The 20466-nt window shown below is 40.0% G+C and overlaps 2 protein-coding genes across 3 annotated transcripts in view; one reads left to right on the forward strand and one right to left on the reverse strand.

The window, feature by feature from the left end:
- The window catches only part of UBAC2 (UBA domain containing 2), a 106996-nt gene that overhangs the window by 81454 nt on the left and 5076 nt on the right, over positions 1–20466 (reverse strand). Inside the window, exons 2-4 of the mRNA XM_052785712.1 lie at positions 14139–14266; positions 6910–7029; positions 6367–6473 (exon numbers count right to left, since the gene is read on the reverse strand). Coding sequence (XP_052641672.1) covers positions 6367–6473; positions 6910–7029; positions 14139–14266 — 355 coding nt within the window. The remainder of the gene's footprint in view (positions 1–6366; positions 6474–6909; positions 7030–14138; positions 14267–20466) is intronic.
- Positions 262–5069, forward strand: GPR18 (G protein-coupled receptor 18). Of its 2 annotated transcripts, none has more exons than XR_008234925.1 (2): positions 262–367; positions 2739–2861. XR_008234925.1 is itself a non-coding variant. In XM_052785713.1 (2 exons), the coding sequence occupies exon 2, from the start codon at positions 3773–3775 to the stop codon at positions 4736–4738; it is 966 nt and encodes a 321-aa protein (XP_052641673.1). In that variant the 5' UTR covers positions 262–367; positions 3729–3772; the 3' UTR covers positions 4739–5069. The 2 variants fall into 2 exon arrangements, 1 of the variants encoding a protein (XP_052641673.1); XM_052785713.1 differs by lacking the exon at positions 2739–2861 and adding an exon at positions 3729–5069.

Here is a 20466-nt window from a genome sequence, read left to right on the forward strand (position 1 = left end):
TCTTGCAGATACCTTTGCATGTAAATGTGAACTAAAAATAGGCTTTTATTATATCACAAACATTTTAAAATGTATTTTAAAAAGATACATAGCACAACAGCCCAGTTTGACCACACTGGAAATATTGTAAAAGCTTGCCTGTTGAAAGGTATGAGAAATATCAGTTCACAAACACCGCACGTACGTGAAATATTAAGTATGACCAATAGAAGGGCTCAGAACTAGCTAGATTACGTCATTGTTTCCTGCCTGTGAAAAGGAGCTATTTTAGCTAAGTGAAGCTGAGTAGAGAAGAGGAAGTCTAAACCTTCACAGATTTGGGGCTATGAAAGGAGCATCTCTGAAGCAACTTTGCAGTGCACAAAAGGTGAGTAACAATCCATTATGCTATGCTAACAAAGTAACTTGGATGTTTGTGTATGTTGCTAAGAGAGACTTCTTTCTTCAGAAGCTGAACGCAGGCATTAATTCTAGAACTAATGGAAAGATATTTAATTCTTTAATGCACTTTCAAAGTATCAGGAGCATTCTATAAATAACATTTAAAGCAAAATGACTGCATTTGTAGAAGCATAGTACCATAAATACTGTTGTTTAGGATTTTAACAATAAATTTAAAGATATGCAGTAACTAAAAGCATTAGTAAGTACGTTATCACTAAAGGAAAAATGTTTGTTTTCATTAAACTAAAACCAGGAGAAGATCTTGTTGCTTGGTCTCTCTGTGCTTCACTGAAAACCATGTCCTCCTCAGGAAAATGTGAGCAAATGTAAGGGACAGCCAAAGAAAAAAAAAAGGGGATTGGGAACAGAGATACACAATCCTTTAAATGGAGTCACTGTTGCCTAACTCATAGTACGAATATGGAGGAAGAGATTTAATTCTTTTGTTTTGTTCTGAAAATCGTTGTTCTCATACACAGCACCTAGATGGGCTTCACAATTCACATTAGCTATTCAGGACCTCAGCTACCATTAAAAAATTAAAACAGATTGGTAAAACACATGGACCAGCATCAGAGTAATCGCTCAGAATTAACACAGACATGCAGAAACCGGTGACTCCAGGGGCTCTTCAGCAAGTGCTTTAATCAATACCAGTAAGTAAGTGTTCCCATTATGAAAAATGGCAACTAGGGCAAAACTATCCACTCAGAGGCACCCAAAGATCTACTTGGGCTGACCTGGGAGACATCAACCTGAACTCCATGCAGACAAGTACTGATGAAAAAGCAGAACATCTGCATTCGTGTATAAATGCAGATAGGTAACTACACACTTTTAAAAAATCTCATTATTTCATACCTACATAAATGTTAAATTTTAGATTCTTAAAAATTAAATTTAGGAGAAATACCTAATTATAACACTGACATGCATTTAAACCCAGAAAGTTTGAAAACAGTGTCTTCAACAACTAAACAACCCCCCCCCCCCTTTTTGTTACAGTAGGTCCATTCTTTGATACATCTCAAAACTGGCACAAACTTGAAATAAACAGTAAATAAGGCATGGAACCACAGGTTTTCCTGATAGAAGCTCATGCCAGATTCAGCTTCCTCTCTTCCCATCAACATCAGCCTGCTGGTTCTTTTGGAAACAGGACCTGACCAGAAACAATTACAGTCACTGCAAGCCCAAAGGAGAGAAGAACAAAACCAAAACCAAAATCCATGCTGTGTATTAACATTCATCTATAAAAAGTGAATTCTTCTACCTATCCTATACATTACTACTCAATTCACCTGTTAAATCACTCAGGATCTTGAGATAGGTAGTCATGCACTATGTCATACACAACCACTAGCAAGAGAGAAAAAAACAGAACAAAAGAGAAAAAAAACACTTAAAATGTGCAGGGGCTGGGGGGGTGGGTGGGTGTGTGTGTTAAGCAATATTTGGACAATTTTATGCAACAGTAACAAAAGTAGGACAGTATGCCAGAAAATCTCTCAACTGTGCTACAAGCATGTGCTACAAAAATTTTCTTTCAAGCATATGCTATCCACCTTTCAATAAGGTCTGCTATCACTCCATAATTTTTTTTTATTTTTAGTGTTCTTCACACAATGAGGTATTTTAGAAGGAATACATACAGATGCCCTCCAAACCTCTTTTTTGTCAGTACTATACGCATAGCTTTTCCCATACAGAACATGAATTCTGTTACATCTGATCAGAAAACACCTTTTTGTTTTGTACAGCTAAAAAACTTTTTGCTTTGTACAGCTAAAAAAAAATATCTTTGAGACAAAAGTTTAGGGCTAAATATTTGTATGCATGATTTTTTTTTATATCTGTAAACTGGAGAATTGTAAGAAAATCAGAAGTCCAAACTTAATATTTCAAGGCAGAAACTAACCTGAAGAAACATTTAATAGGTCATACTTAAGTTAGTTACTCCATGGATACTCTTCTGAAAAGCAGCTGATATTTGCCAGTGTAGGACCAGAATGCTAGATTAATAAACAGTGGTTCAATCCCCTGTGTATTCCTATACCACTGAAAAAAGTACCCGGTAACATTATGGTGAACGCATAAACCAGATGAGCAGTAACAATAAGCTTTTTTTTTACGCATTCTCCTCTTTTGGAGATAAAACACACAGGAACTATGCACTCTTCTGCTCTTGAGAACAGTTTTGGTGCCTAACTTATTCTGTAGAAGTTACTTGGCTGCCTGTCACAAGTGGGAAGACCAGACAACCAACTAACTCCTTCCACCTCCTCTTCATAAAGCTGCCACACGGCTGGGTAAAAGGCCAAACAAGAGGAACTTTCCCGTGCAAAGTCATGAAACTGTGACCACAGCAAGAGCCAGGAAAGCAGGGGGATGCGGGTTAACCAAAGCACCCATACAAACACCAGCTAAGGTCCGCCATCCTCAAAGGGCTGCCCAGTAAACCAGGCGATAATCTCTTTCAGCTCTCATCACCTGAGTCTGCGTAATGAGATTTCAGAGGTCCAACGCCTGTGACCAAGAAGCAGAGAGAAGCAACACAACCATGCTCTGGAACAGCTGGCTACCAGTCAGCAACTTCCCCCCCCAACAAATACTGTTCACATAGGGCCTGGTTGGAGACTGCGCTGCTTCCATCTTTTTACTTTTTTAAATAGGAAGTCTATCAATCCATTCATGTCATTCAGAAGCTATTAAGATAGCTTTTTAGTGTCTTTTATGAGCAACAGCACGCACCTATTGTTTTGGGAGCTAAGTAGTTCCTACATAGATAAAATGCAAAGTCAATACTTTTCATATCCAAATGTCACTACATGCCATGCTCACTTATTTCTTTTCAAACTAGTCTTAGTCATTAATTTTTCAACAGGGGCAACTTGAAGAAATATTTTCTTTAGAAAATAGCTCTCTTACCTCAATTACAGCCGTTTCAATCTAACTTTCCACTACTGAAGCACACTCAGAGCAGCTGGTCAATCTTGACTTTTTGATTCCTTATATCAGAAATCTCTTAAGTAATTAAAAATATTTAATTAAAACTAGCTTATAAATACTATTTCTCACAAGTCTGACAGTACACGTACTTCCTTCAGAGCACAATTATGTATTTGTAGTCAGAAAAAGCAACAAATCTAGCACATTTTCACATTTTCACAGCTAAACAATACAATCTCATCACTAAGCCCCATCCTACAACAATCATCTTGTTTGTTTTTAAAGAAAGCTTTTATCCGACTGAGCATAACTTTTCATATTTTATTTATTTATAGGGTATTTATGGAGTGCAAAAACTATTCCTAAGTTCAATTCAAATATGATGCCTGGAAGTCACCACCCTGAAGAATACAGGATTGCATCACTGGTCTTCTACAGTTTTGTGTTCACAGTGGGATTGTTAGTGAATGCCACTGCACTATGGGTTTTCAGCTGCACTACCAAGAAGAGAACAACTATAACTGTATATATGATGAATGTGGCATTACTTGACATAATTTTTATATTTTCCTTGCCTTTTCGGATAATCTACCACGGGAAAGAAACATGGCCTTTTGGAGATACATTCTGTCGCATTATCAGTGCTTTCACTATATTTTACCCAGCCATTGCTCTTTGGTTGCTCAGTTTTATAAGTGTAGACAGATTTATGGCTATTGTCCAGCCCAAACACGTCAAAGAACTAAAAAATACAAAAAAAGCTGTGCTGGCTTGCACTGGAATCTGGGTAATGACCCTCGCAACAACATCCCCATTGCTGTTTTTACAATCTGATCCAGACAAAGCCTCGAATTTCACCACCTGCACGAAAATGCTTGATATCATCCATTTAAAGGAAGTAAATACACTGAACTTTTCTCGCTTGATTTTTTTCTTTTTGATTCCTTTGTTTATCATGATAGGGTGTTACCTAGTCATTATTTACAACTTTATCCGCGGCAAGACTTCCAAACTGAAGCCTAAGGCCAAGGAGAGATCCATAAGAATTATAGTGACTCTGATTGCTCAAGTACTTGTCTGCTTTGTACCCTTCCACATTTGCTTCGCCTTCCTGATGCTGCAAGATGAAGATACAACTTACAATCCCTGGGCAGCCTTTACGACCTTTCTGATGAATCTCAGTACATGCTTGGATGTTATACTGTACTATATTGTTTCTAAACAATTTCAGGCGAGAGTCATCAGTGTAATCCTTTATCGCAATTACCTTCGAAGCGTGCGCAGGAAAAGTTTTCGAACTGGAAGTGTAAGATCACTCAGTAATATGAACAGTGAAATGATATAAAAAGAGAAAAAAATGTCAGGGGACTTTTATAATGTAAACAAGTGATTCTTTTTCCAAATTCTAGCATTATGCCTACACTGAAGAATGGTCTATAGCCAGAAGTAACAGATAAATTTGTTGCACTGCAAATATGAGAGAAGCAGAATAATAACTGCACCTCTTTAAGTTTGCTCAACAGCTTTTGTAAACCTGAAATGAACTAAAACTTAGTACCGGTGTTAAACTTTCCAAAGCTTTTGTCATATCAAAAGATCGTGAATATTGTCAGATACGAAAAAGTGACTATTAGTATAATAAAGCAGACAACACTGAAGAATTATGATGCAACTTATATATTGATTTTTTATATTTGCACAAACAAATGCTCCTGAAACTACTGTATATTCCACACTTCTAAAATTAGCTTCATTCTCTCAAGATCAATGTCTGCACGACTTAAATAGAAAGCATATGTAGGTAACATCTATATTTCATTCAACTAAAAACTTCTTTGATGCTAATTTCTTTGTAACTGACAACATTCTGCAGCCATAGATAAAAATACCATCAAAAGGTATAATAGTCAAACTGTTTATTAGTTCCCTGTGGGTATGATGTGCACATTTATTACACCCTACTCTTGCACACAGTATCTTTTTACACAGATGAAAATACTGAATTTGTCCAGACACAGTAGCAGCCTATGTCCCAGCAACAAACTTCAAGGTAGCAAACGTGATGAGTAACTGCAGTACTACTCAAGCTTTCAAGTCCTTTTGAATACTCACACACTACAAAAAATATATCTTTATAATGTCAAACACACACTATTTCCTCCTTATTAAATCAGTTGTTAGCTACTTTCAAGGGACACACTAAAAAGGCAGAAATAAGAAAGCCTAATATGGTGTTTAATATTAAAAATCTCGCTCCAAGAACTTTTATTACCTGAGAGTGTGCGACACATGAAAATTCAAGTCTGTATGAGGCTGATCTCACCTGTAAGAAGCTTAACCGCAAAGGCTCTGCAAGCTCTACAGTTCTACTGTAACATGAACATCTCTTACTAAGTGCAGAAATCTCAAATATACGTTATGCAAAACTGAACCACTAAATATCTTAAGGCTTTAAGAACTTCAGGTGCAAGCACTAAATGGAACAACATGCTCTAGCAGTAAATTTTTGAAACACAAACATACAAAATAACAGTATGAAATGCATATAACTGCATATGCATTTAAAAGTGAACATGAAGATATGAATTACAGTTGTGCTGTCTTTGTGGTTTAAGAAAGAAATCAGCACCAATGTGATTTCAGTTTTCAGATTCACTGAACTGAACAAAACGAAATATGGCAATAATTTGTGCACTGCAAGCCGTATTTCAATCATGCTGATAGTGGAAATGGGACTAACAGAATGGAAAGTAATCATTATATGGATAAATTATAAATTAATTAACCACAGATCACAACTAGGAAATGAATGTTTGAAAATATAATAGTTGTGCCAAGAACCTTTACACTGTAGCTCAAGATTAAATTTAGTTTGAAGGGTTACATGAAGAAAGTTTTTTTTAAATTAAAATCTGCACAAAATAATCCTTTGAAACTGTATCTAAAATAACCAATCCATTAGGAGCTACTTACAAACCAGAAGGCAAGCTGTTGATGGTGATGCCAAATATATACTGAGCGATTTCTACAAGGAGAAGATCAAACAAAGCTGAGAGCATCCAAGCACCCAGTAAAAAGGACTGGAAAGAAAAAGTTTGATTTGAATTAATTCAACAGTTTAAAAATAAGGTTTTAATACATCTCTAAATAAAAGAAAAAACAAGAAAACCACTATACTAGTTCAATTAAGACAAATAAAATCTTTAGCACAACATAATTCCAGATCTACACATCTAGATACTGAAGATTGGTTAGATTTGTTACCAAAATTAAATTCTATGGGTCTGATAACTTTCAACTGACACAGCTGCAAACTTTAATTAGAATAATCTATTGACTACAAGATATTATCAATATAAATTTAGATTTATGGAAACCAAACTCTCTTTAAAACCCTTTAACATATATCTCTATACAAAATGTCAGTAATAAAACTGCTATATTAATCCAAGACTACAAGATTCTACACAGCGTAGAAAACAGTTCGTTTAAAAAAAAAAAGTAACTGGAACTTACTGAAAATTTTCTGCTGCCGTATCTTCTTTCAAATATTCTAAAGTTGTAAATGAGCAGACTGCTGCAGAATGTGTCTTTCAGATCAAGACATATTGTTCTCCCACATACAAGTCTCCAAATCTAGGAGGTTAAAGATTGTCATGTTAAGTCTCTCTTCCTTCAAGGAAATTCTTTACAGAATTTGTGCTCAGAGTGAAAATAAAATACCAAAGTCAGGTAACAGAAATGCAGTACATTTAAGGAGGGAAGTAAACAGAGTAGAATGTTATGGAGCATTCAAGAAGTCTGTTTAAAATATTTTCAGGGAAGAGGTCTACCTGTTATAATAAATCTATAATTGAAATGAAGTCAAATACATTTTTATGTCCCTAGTTCACATTTACAAATAAAAATGGAAACCACAACCCTAGTGAATTGTAGAATTACAGAAAAAAAATATTTTTGAAGCGACCTCCAGATACCAACTAGTCCAGTGTACTGCTCTAAGCAGGTCTAATCAGATCGGCCTCTCACAGCCAGTGTTCGGCCACCCACATGGTTTAAAAAACTAAATCAAATCCCTACATCTAGGCAGAATTTCACATGTTCTACCTTGCGTCCACTACCTCTTGCACTACCTCAGTGCATCTCCAAGCAGAGTCTGGCTCCAGCTTCTCTATAGCTTCTGATCAGGTACTTGCAGACAGCAATAAGGTGTCTCCTGTTTGCCTTCTCTTCTTGAGGCTGGATAGACCCAGTTCTCTCAGCCTCTCCTTGCGTGTCGTGCTCCAACCCTCCGACTGTCTTGGCAGACCCGCTCCACTGTGTTCATAACTTTCTCGTACTGAGGATCCCAGAACTGGGCACTAGTGAGACCACATCTAGAGCACCGTGTCAACTACAGGAACAGAGTCACTTGCCTTGACCTACTGGCCACACTCTAACACAGTCCAGGAGATGGCTGGCCGCCTTGGCTGCAAGAGCGCACTGTTGCCTTCTGTCATCCACCAAGATCCACAGGTCCTTCTCTGCAGAGCTACTTCCCACGCACTCACCCCCACCAGCCTGCAGTGTTGCAGCCTGGGGTTATTCCATCCCAGAAGCAGGACTTTCCAATTCACCAAGTTCCCGTCAGCCCATTTCTTGGGCTTGCCAAGGTCTCTCTGAATAGCAGCCCTGCCTTCCAATATATTCCCACCAATGTTCAGTCACGCACAAACTTGCTTAGAGTGCACTTCATCCCATCATCCAGGTCACTAATGAAGACACTAAATAGTACTGGTCCCAGTACTGATCTCCGAGGCGCCCTCCCCTAATTAATACCTGCCTAGTGGACTTTGCACTAATGACCATAACTCCACTGAAAGTCCAGCCAATTTTCCACCCATCTTCTTGTCCAGTTACTCGGTACGTACCTCACCAATTTGTCTTCAAGGACACAACAGGAGACTGGGTTAAAGGCCCTGCTAAAGTCAAGGTATGCAAAATCCATTGACTCCCCCTTGTCCGCAGCACCGTTTGCCTCATGGAAGAAAGCAACCAGTTGGTCAGGCATGCTTTCAAAGAATCATAGAATGGTTGAGGTAGGAAGAGACCTCTGGAGACCATCTAGTCCAACACCCTCTCTCAAAACAAAGTCAACTAGAGCAGGATGTTAACTGACCATGTCCAGTCTGGTTTTGACTATCTCCAAGGACAGAGACTACACAACTTCTCTGGGGAAACTGTTCCTCTGTTCCATCAGTCTTACAGTAAAAAAGCTTTTTCTTCAAATGGAATTTCTTGTATTTCAGTTTGTGCCCATTGCCTCTTGTCCTTTCACTGGGCCTGGCTCCCACACCTTCCCATCAGGTATTTACGCACACTGGTAAGATCCACCCTGAGTCTTCTCTTCTCCAGGCTAAACAATCCCAGCTCTCTCAGTCTCTCCTCATACGCCAAATGCTCCAGCCCCTGACCATACTGGTGGCCCTCTCCGCTGGACTCTCTACAGTACGTCAAGGTCTATCTTGTACTCCAGGGCCCAGCATAAGGGACAGCACTCCAGATGTGGTCTCATCAAGGCTGAGAGGAAGGATTGCCCCACCAGCCCTCCTTGTGAGGCTCCTCCTAATGCAGCCCAGGATGCTGCTGGCCTTTTTAGCCACAACGCTGCATTGCTAGCTCATGTTCAACTTGGTCTCCAGTAGGACCCCCAGGGCCTTTTCTGTAAAGCTGATTTCCAGCTGGTCAGCCCCCAACTTGTACAGGTGCATGGGGTTACTACTCTCCAGGGGCAGGACTTTGCAGCTGCCTTTGCTAAATTTCATGAGATTCCTGTTGATCCTTTTCTCCCCTGTGGCAGCAGAACTAACTGGTGTATCAACTACTCATCCAAGTTTTAAATCATCTACAGGCTTGTTGAGAGCATACTCAGTCCTGCTGTCTAGGTTATAAACAAAGACACTAAACAGTATTGGCCCCCATATTCATACCTGGTGTACACCACTAATGACTGGCCTCCAGCTGGACTTTGTGCCACTGATCACAACCCTGTGAGCCCATCAGTTCAGCCAGGTTTCAGTCCACTGCTCATTTATCTTATCTGTACTTCATCAGTTTGTCTAAGGATGTTACGGGAGACACTGTAAAAAAGCTATACTAAGGTCAAAATAAACAACATCCACTTCTCTGCCCTCACCCACCAAGACAGTAATCTACCTCATCACAGAAGGCTGTCAGGTTAGTCAAGATTTCCACTTCATAAATCTGTGCTGACTACCCCCAATCACTTTATTGCTCCTTGGGTGTCTGAAAATGGTTTCTAGGAGGACTTGTTTCATGACCTTCCCAGAGATCCACATGATGCTGACTGGCCTGTAGTTTCCCAATCTCCTTTCCTGCCCTTCCTGAAGATAAGAATGACATCTGCTTTCTTCCAGTCCTCAGGAACCTTCATAGACTGCAATGACCTTTCAGACATAATCCAGAGTGGCCTCGCAATGACACGAGCCAATTCTTTCAAGACTAGTGGGTATATACCATCAGGTCCCATGGACTTGCATACGTCCAGTTAGTTTAAATGTTCCCTAGCCTGAGCTCCCTTCACCAAGTTTAAGCCTCTGTTGCTCCAGACTTTTGCACTGATCTCAGCAGCCTGGGACTGCTGAAACCAAGTCTTCCTAGTAAAAAACCAAGGCAACGCAAGCACTGAATACCTCGGCCTTTTCCATGTCTTCTGTCTCCAGGTCCCCATTCCCATGCAGCAGCAGGCCCACATTTTCCTTAGTCTTCCTTTTGCTGATATTCCTGTAGAAGCCCTTCTTGTCCTTCGTGTCCTTTGCCAGATTGAGATACAGCTGGGCTTCGGCTTGCATGCTCAGACAGTGTCTCCATATTCCTCCCAGGTCACCTGATCTGCTTCCACCTCTTGTGTGCTTCATCTTTATGTCTGAGTTTAGTCAGGAGCTCCTCGTTCATCCGTGCAGGCCTCCTGATGCCTTTGCTTGACTTCCTGCACACTAGATGAGCCATTCTTGAGCCTGGAGGACACGATCCTTGAAAACCAACCAGATCTGCTGGTACACTCTTTTTTCTGGAACTGTATCTCATAGGAATCTTCCAAGCAGATCCCTGAACAGGCCAAAGTCTGCTCTTCTGAAGTCCAGGGCTGCAATCCAGCAATTTGCCTTGCCCCTCCTCTCAGGTCCCCGAACTTCACCATCTCATGGTCACTGCAACCAAGGCTACCCCCAATCTTCACATGCCCAACAAGTTCTTCCTCCTTGTTTGTAAGTATGAGGTCCAGACACAACATCTCCCCTCATGAGCTCCTCAATCATCTGTGTTAGGAAGTTGCTATCAATGCACTCCAGAAACCTCCTGGACTGCTTGTGCTCTGCTGTGTTGCCCTCCCAGCACATATCAGGATGGTTAAAGCCCTCCATGAGGACCAGGGCCTGAAATCATGAGGCTTCTTCCAGGTGTCTGAAGAAGGCCTCATCTACTTCTTCATGATCAGGTGGTTTGTAGCAAACACCACCACCAAAGCTGGCTGTGCTGGTCTGCCCTCTAATCCTGACCCATGAACTCTCAACTTCCTCACGTCCCAAGACAAAGCTCTGTGCAGTTCTGCTGCTCTTTCACACAAAGAGCAATTCCCCTCCTCGCCTGTCCTTCCTAAAGAGCTTGTATCTGCCTGTTGCAGCACTCCTATCACATGAGCTAACCCACCACATCTCCATGACCCCAATGAGATTGTAGCCCTGTAATGGCATATGACCTTTAATTCCTCTTATTTGTTCCCTGTACAGCATGCATTAGCATACAAACATTTCAGAGAGGCACCAAGTCACACTGATTTCCCAGAAAACATGTGGGAGTGTTCCACATAATACTGTCCCATAGGCACTTCCTTATTTATGTGTATACACTTGAAGTAGGTCCTTTTCAGTCTTGTTTTGCTGATTACAAGATCCCTTCTGTTCACATCACCCTGTACCCTTTGCTGGCTAACCCAGTCCACTGCCTCCTCACTTGACCGTAGGTTGTCATCTCCCTCCTGTGTTGCTCCTGTCTTAAAAGTTCTCCTCACCAGGCCGGCCTGCCTGTTAGCAAAGATGCTTTTGTCCCACTTGGTCAGGTGGATCCCATCTCTTCCAAGTAGTTCTCAATCCTCAGAGAGGGTTGCATGGGCACAAAACCCAAAATCCTGTTGCCAACACCACCTGTGCAACCAATTGTGACCCACAGAATCTCTCTACTTCACCTTGGTTGGCTGCTCCCAGTCACCTTTGTGTCCTGCATGTTTTGAGAAACAGCTTCTAAAAAGATTTGCCCCACGACCTCCCTAGGGACCAAGGTAAGGCTGACTGGCCCGATATTACCTGGATCCTCCTTTCTGCCCTTCCCGAAGATGGGCGTGACATTTGCCTTTCTCCAGTCATCGGGTACCTCCACCAAGTGCCATGACCTTTCAAAGATGCTAGAGAAAGGTCTCACATTTCCAGCACCTTTGGCACCCTCAGAGGTAACCCTTATGGGTCTCATTAATTTACGTGTGTCATTTTTCTCAATGGTGGATACTGGTTCACTCTCACAGACTCTGCTAGGAGGCTTAGGGACCTTGGAGGCCTGAGGGCAAAACACACTAGTACAAACTAATAAATATATCTGCCTGAATACCTCAGCCTTTTGCATATTTCTTATCACTAGGTCCCCTGCCACAATGAGGACCGGGCACACACTCTCCTTAAGCCTTTCTTTTGCTGCAGATGTACTTACAGAAACCTTCCTTGCTACCCTTCATCTCCCTCGCTAGTTTCCAGCTCAGCTTTGGCTCCCTGCTCCCTTTCCTAAGTCACAGCCTGCTAGGCATTTTCCCCTCTGTGGAAGTTCAAGTGCCAACACACTGCCTGAGCCTTACGTTTCTCAAGGTCTTTAGGCCTCAACCAATGCTTCTGCCTCTAACTTCCCCAGCATACCAAAGGACTGAACAAGAAGAAATTAGTGGGACCTCACCATTCTAGCTGTCCCATGTCAACATGCCCAACATTAAAACCTAGCATGAGTACCACCCTTCCTGAAGTCGAAACTGGCTGTGACCTTGTAGCTGAACATTTCATGATACACATTAACTGAATAGCCCTCACATAGACTATGGAAGTCTTCTAAGCCTAATTGCTCTTTAGTCAGCTTAAAAAATGCATAGGTCTAATGTAATCAAGATCTTCATTTTACACACCGCATCTTCACTGCTCTTCGAGGGTCCCCTTTATGGAGACAAAGATCTTTTAGTTTTGGGCAGTACATATTTTGCCTTCCAAATCAAATGTACTCTTCTTCAGCTGCATGCTTTATTTCCTATGCTCTCTACCAGCTTTAACAAGTGTTAATATCCAATATCTGAAATGTCTGTTCAGCCCCTGAAAAAATTCCATTCCATTAAACTCATCCCTGCAGACGAATTTATACTAAACAAATTTTCTTTGAAGTGTTCTCATTTGAATATTAGCATCAGACAGGAGTTAAATGATCTGCTCTCCTTGATCTCAGAGGTACACAATTATATATATATATATATATATAGCTTACTCCAAAGGCTATGACAATAAATGAAACAATTTCAGGAAAGAAAAAAAACCCAAACCCACAAATTCCCCAAAGCACCACAATAAAAGTATCATAGCTTCTACAGATACCTGTGAATGTTTATGCTTAAGACACAGTAAACATGGTTTCTTTGAATAAAACACAGCTACTACTGTTTTTCAGCAGATCAAACAAATGAAGAGACGACTCTTCTAAAGACAAACTGCAAAACAAATAACCAAACAAACCCCAAACCCACAAAATTTCCATTTAAAACTTCAATAGTTTCTCAGAGTTTCTCCTCCCCCTCTGCAAACACTTGGTTGTAACATTTTTAAAAGGCAGATGTTAATTTATGTGTTTTTGCTGCACAGCATTAACAAGACACTTGGAAAATATGAGCAGTGCTCTTGCAGAGTTGTAATCTACCTTATTACAACAAAGCTCTCGTTCTTGACAAGAAAGACCACAGAAAGTGCAACAACAACTATCACTAGCTAGGTCTAACAACCTTTTAAGGCTTGTAGGCTACAGCTGACATTCTCGAACACATTAAGTTGACTACATACTTTTTTTTGATGTAACTGTAAAACGTGGGCTAAGATAATTACAGAGGCCTTTGCTGATCCTTCTCTGTCAAGAGAAACTCCCTCATCACTTGGAATCTTCAAATTAGAAGCAGCAGTTCTATTCAACAGGCAAATTTTAGTTTCCCACAACTAACTAGAACAGAAGTTACAGAGTGAAAGTTATGGCCTCTGTGTTAAAATAAGTCATATATAATCGGAGTACCCAACCACAATAGCCCTCTTCAGCCTCAAAACCTAAGCACAATAAGATATTGATATTCATATCAAAATACTTCTATTATTACACGGGTTAAAGCACACTTCATTCACAGCAAGTATCCAAATGCCAGTGGCTGAAAGGAAAAATGATACAAACCCAATCATTTCCCAGACAAAAGAAAGAAGTGAAAAGCTATGTTGAACGTTTCAGATCAGCTTTTCTCACTTTTTCCAAAAAGTGGCATACTGGGGTGACATAAAAAAAGTAAGAACAAGCTGGTCTACAACAGTGAACAAAGGGAAAGAACCAGAGGAGAAACAGACTGGGGGGGGGGATCGCATAGAAGAGTGTAGTTTGCAGTCTCTTTCCACACAAAATGAACTAACTCTTACCTGAAAATCCTCTTTTATAGCTTGTAGGTTATATGCAAAGAACTTCTGATAATGTTGGAAAAGCAGCGTCAATAGAATCGAGATGGCACTTGGGACTAGTAACAGACTCTTTGACAAAGGTGCTTTATCTTAAAGACAAAAAACAAACAAACAAACAAAAGCCATTTCAGAGAAAAGTCATTTAAATGACTTGAGAAATGTCATTTAAAAAGTGACATATTTAAACAGGGGATTGGAAAACATAATACCAGTGGCACCACATTGACTTTTTATCTCAACAACTTCCCAAATTCTCAACAACTTGCAAATAGATAGGAAAAACGCACCAACCAAAGGAAGTCTTTAGAGATATTAATGACAGTTAAACATTAATCAGACATTTTGTTTTCAACAGTCTCTCATGAAATTAATTGTTTGGCTATAATTAAACCAAGCTCTCTGCACCTACAGAGGTCATGCCTTCCTATGCAGCGCTCCTAAGGCTCAATCATGTTTCAGGAAATAAAACAATCACTCTTTTTCGCTAGCAAGATATACATGCACATCTAGTTAAAACAAATAGCTTTGCTTCCTTTGCGTTAGGGATTACTAATAGCTTTTTTTCTAGAGGCTACGAAGCAGGAACCACCTGAATAAATTGACTTTCTCTTCACCACACTTGGATCCGCTGTTCAAGGAAACATAACTACATTAATTTACATGACATTCATCTTCCTTCCATTCAATCATTACAATTATTAATAAAGAAATTAATAAAATCAGGACATTTGTGAAATCAGAACTTCTTTCCCCCGGTAGCATGACTTTCAGAGAGGACACTCAGAAGAAAACAAGCAGAGAACAGAGAAATCTGCAGTACACGTTTACTAAAAACCGCTAAGTGGAGTATCCAGCAGGAGTATACCCAGCAATTCATCCTAAGCTGTTGGTGTAGTTGACACAACGAAACACAAACTCTTGCCCAACAATTCAAGCAAATACAGAAACTCTGAAGTACTATTTCGTCTATGACTTTTCTCCTTTTCACACATGCAACCTGAATCACATTTACTTCCTTCCCAAACATCCCAGTTATAGCACAGAATCTACTGATTTTCAGACAACTGCTTTTTTGCAGGGTATTATGAAATCTGTAGCTCTGTTGTCATTGTTCTTAGATAACAAAAGAAGCAATAAGACTACTTTAAAAGTACTAATGGGAAGAAATGAGCAGGAGCACAGGAAGAACAAAACTGCATTAAAAAAGTTTAATACAGGAAACATTTAGTACTTGTCTAGATAAACTGACTACCATGAATGATTCCATCAACATCTGCTGCACAGCAGAAGAGCAAACTGCTATAAAAGGAAGATGGTAATAGGCACCAAAGCCAAGATTTTAATCATGGCACAATCCCACTGCCATCAAAAATATGGTTCTTACTACATAATTTAAGCATGATCCTCATCCAGGTTCTAACTGATGACATCAAGAACAACTTTGATGGGCCGTTAGCTGTTCTCAGCTCACACCACCTTGAAGTCTCCAGTCTTCTGACGTTCACCATGTGAAGAAAACATCTCTTCCTACATGTATCGTAACGTAAACCTGTACTTAAAACTCTTCTTTCAGTCCATGACCATACCTTTGAGTTCATTATTTACAGATTCACTTTCCTTACTCCATTTAAGCAATTAATGCCTTGAAGAACTATCCTTTTCTAAAAATTAGACAGTGACTTGGATTCACACAGGTTAACATTACTCTGCTAACCATAAACTCTACTTTTATAATTAGATTTTTTGTGTGAGACACATCAGGAGGGCAGAAAGCCTGGCTGAATTTTTTTAATGCAAGAAAACTATCCACCTTTCAATTTGTATCATTCTTTGGATTTCTTTGCTCTCCAAAAATAAGGTCTATAGTCTTTAGACATCCATTTTTTAAATTACTCATCCCTCTGATTTAGTCGGACGCTTCAAAAAAGTTTGAAGCTATCAGAGTACTGTAGAACACTGGGGGAAAAAAGACGCTAGAGCTGCCTGAAAGTTACTGTGCACACAATGCACACACATATTCACTTGAAACCTCAGGCAATGCTCCCTTAGTTAACTTAACTTAGTTAAGTTAACATTTCTTGATGGGAAAAGGTCAGTTTTATAACCAGGATACAAGAGATATTTGAAAGCACAGTCTAAATCAGAACAATAGTAGTAGTCACAACAGTAGACATTTCTGAACCAAAGTTTGATAAAACTTGTTATTTTACTATCAAATACATTTACGTTATTTCATGAGTTTAAATAAATTTTTAGAAGAACTCATTAATCCTATAATACTTTTCACGTAAGGATCACAATACCATAAAAAACATGGCAAGCAAATAACTAGATTTCCCACTATGACTATATATTTCTATACAGGTTTAATATTTAGATTTAGATTTTACTGTAATTTTCATATCATTAGATCACTTTTACATTACAGGTAATACACACTTGAAATACTTTATCCTATCAAGTTCATTCCTAATTTGAATACATTCAGAAATAACCAACAGAACCTTATATGTTTTCTCCAGAAGTGTGAACAAATATTTTTATTATGAGCCTCCTTCCAGCTTAGACACTTTAAACCTTGTTATAGAGGAAAAGTACTTATTTTTAAGCATGTCATCAAGTGAAAAAGCACAGAAGTAACTAACCCATTAATGTGACAGTCACCCACAGGGAACATCACATGAGTAACGGAAACGTCTACTCTCAAGCTTATCAAAATGTCGTCATGTTAGGTAAGTTTCTTCTTGTCCAGTAAACTTGAGAAAGATAAACTCTTCCAGATAAATAATGCATCTCCTGAAATGTTTTTTCCAAGTGTTTCACTGTACAATGTAGGAGTTTGCTTTACCACTCAACAGCATATAGATCCTTATCAAAGACTGCTGTGAGGTCACCAGTGAAGGAACAACCCTCCCACTGCTGTGGAATGCCTCAACCAGTAAGACCAAAAATGACTAACGATCCCAGATACTGCACAATCAGGCATTCTGACACCCATTCTGACATTTACTTAGAATGTAAAGGCAAAATTTAGAAAGCAAAATTAATTCTAGTCGAATGGATTTGCAACCATGTGCAGGATGGAAACAGGTTCTACCAACCTACCGGGATACCAGTACCTACTGGCAGCACCAGTGTAAATGTGCACAAGGAGGAGAAAAGCACAGTGCCTCTATACCACATAAAGAAAGCAGAATGAAAGGATAAACTCATATTTTGACCCTGAAGAGTTAAAATACATCAAATACTCTCTTCAAAGACCTTGGAATAAATTTGCAACCCCAAAGTACTCCTTAAGTGGCAATTCTTTCAAACAACAGGCAGAAATAGCTTTGGTGCTGCAACACACATACTGAACTTCCATCTAAGTGAACAGAGAAATTTTGTAATAACCAGCAGAACATGCCCATACTATGATGAAGAACAAAGAACTAGCTTTCACTACAGATCTTTGCTTCCCCCTTGTGCAATGGAGAAGTTCTCCCCAAAACTGCCCTAATAATCTCACAGGCAAGCACCCCGACCTTTGTGCTACCACTGTGCAACGCGAAGCTGATCCTAAAATGCGACATGAATGAGAAAACCACCTCTAAGTCTCCACTTTCCACCCCTGCACTTATTACAAAGCCTACAAATCCTCTTCTTCCACGACCTACTACTTTTCTGGCTGCCAGTACCACTTTCAAAGTACAGAGAGTTAAGGAATAGATGTGTCCATCTGTCATAAACAGACGGGGAGGTTTATGGCACAACTGCTCAGGCAGTTGCAGCTTCAGAAGCCACCACTGCACTAATGAGAACACGAAAGTTGTGGTAGCAGCAACAGCTACAGTTTTTTAAATTATTTCCTGTTCCGTGCCTGTTCACCACTCACAGGTGGTGCATGTCAAAACAGGCAGCCAGACCAAGCTAGTTTCAGAAGGGCTTTTTGGGGAACAACTTCACCCACTGGACTGCTATTCCTGGCCTGAGACTCAAGCGTTGACTTGGGAGAGGGCCTCATTGCCAGCACCAGCTGATGAGCAGTGGCTGCAGAAGCTCAAATTAGCTCAGGACATTTTTTGTGGGGATCCCTACTGAGCTTACACCACAGCTGCAGACAAAACATGCTGTGTTTTTTCTACTATCATCTGCAAACTTCCCAAACCCAGCTGCTATGAGGCTGACACACCACTTTCATACAGACAATTAACTGTTGGGGGATACTATAATGGCATGAAATACGCACGAACCATTTTTTAGTGTTGATACACAAGATCTGTGAGTCTTTTAAACCACAACTGATGCACATCTGAATGCAAAGTACTTCCCAAATGCACTGATAGAATCTGTATTTTGGGTGGTTGTTTTTCCTGCGTTAAGCATCATGCAGATATTCATCTATTGTATTCCAAGATCTGTCCAAGAACCTGCAGGAGGTTCACCAACCAACAGTGACATTTCAAAATGGTCAGAGTTTTCAAGGACTCTTGCCTACTATTCTCCCTTCAGATGCAGGTTTGCTACACATCAAACAGCATGAACACCTCCTCCTGAATACTTGGAAACCTTGCTTGCCCTTTATTGTAATGGTCGACGCAACCCACTGTCAGATATGCAAATCTCAGTAGTAACTTTTAAGTGCTTCCTAGACACCAACGTGTGCTTTTGGGAGATTGGAGCAACCTTACTAGATCTGAGGAGTAAAAGCTTGTTGTTATTATAACCACACACAGAGTCCTGAACAGTAGCCGAGAACAAACGACAGCGTGTCATGGAGGGAAGATGACAAGAGATCCAGACACATGCAATACTGCTTGAGGAATCTGGAAGATACCAGGAGACTGTGTGCTGACTGGTAGGAAGGAATTTAACCACATGATGATTTTTTAGAGTTTGTTCAATCCAGTATAAGTATTTTCCTAATACTTCATCCTTTGAAAAAAACCATGCACTACCAGAGGACCCTGCAAAGCAGTGAAGTTACTGCTTCCTGAAAGTATTACACAACTGAATGAAGTATTCTGGGTCAGGAAAGCAGCTCATGCCCCTGGTCTAGGCACAGAGCACAGACACAGGAAGGGGATCCTGTGTTCAGACTGTCACTTCACAGCATACTCTGGTGGTTAATCATCGTGATGCCTGCAAGTGAACACAGTAAGAAGAGTATCACTGCAGGAACAGTTTTTCATCAAATGCTTATAAACTTAATGCAGAAGCTGAGAGGTGAAGAACATTAGTATATATAATCCGAAAGTCAATAAAGAAACCAACTGTGATCGTGCTTTAAATCTTTAAATTTTTAAAAGGTGCTGGTAAGACTTCAATCAAACCAGTTACCTATACATTTACTGTTTAGAAAACTGCTGATTTTAGCCTGTCACAAACTATAAAAGAACGAGCCGCTACAAAAAGAAAAAAAAAAGGGGGGTGGGGGGGAAGAAAACCTTTGTTTCTAAAAGGAACATATGAAAAGAAAGTGAAAAGGGTTGAAGTTAACAAAAAACGCTCACCTTGTTGAGCAACCTTTTCTTCCTCCCAACCACAGAGCATATTACCATACTACTATTAGTATCCACTGTCAGAAAGACCGGGTATGGCTACACCACAACACCACGTGGAGATCCCCACGTTAGCTTGAAACGAGGTAGCTCTGCAGCAGCAGCAGAATAGCCACATTTTTGTGGCGTTCAATGCATGGCTAATTGAACTGGTGTGGCTATGCTGCTCCAAGGACTCAAGCTAATATTTTGAACCAGGTTGCACTGTGGCATGCTGATGTACAAGCTAATTTGTTTTCCCATACAGTACTGTACTGCATAATATTGTTATGTACAGAAGTCTGATATATTCAATACATACTTACTTTTTCCTTCAGCTGTGCCGCAAAGCATCAACTTACATACCTTTATTATTTTCCTGACGCCCGCGCACAACACAGTTCAGCCTTGCAGGTTACACAAGCAGAAGAGCACAGCGTTCCCTTCTTGCCTTGGGGATCTTTAACAAATTGCTAGCACTGCACTACAAGGTTCACGGAGAGGTAAAAGCATAAGTTGCATTAGTGGAACTGCTTGCATGCAAGTTCAAAGGACTCTACTCCCTACTACTACAAGAAGTAGCTTGTGTGTAGTAGGCAAAGCAACCAAATATTTTTCACATGTAGCAAGTGGATAGGCTTTAAAACACGGATTCAGATTTTACCTTAATAAAGACTAGCTCTAACAGGCTTTCCTACTATACTCATGTGCAGTATTGCACATAGCATGAAGAATATTGGGAGGGGATATTACAATGTCTGCAGAAAAGT

The sequence above is a fragment of the Harpia harpyja genome, chromosome 4 (assembly GCF_026419915.1).
Source record: "Harpia harpyja isolate bHarHar1 chromosome 4, bHarHar1 primary haplotype, whole genome shotgun sequence".
In the NCBI taxonomy this organism is placed as follows: Eukaryota; Metazoa; Chordata; class Aves; order Accipitriformes; family Accipitridae; genus Harpia; species Harpia harpyja.

Coding starts and splice junctions, on each gene's coding strand:
- GPR18 (XM_052785713.1), top strand. CDS start 3,773: ATGATGCCTGGAAGTCACCACCCTGAAGAATACAGGATTGCATCACTG.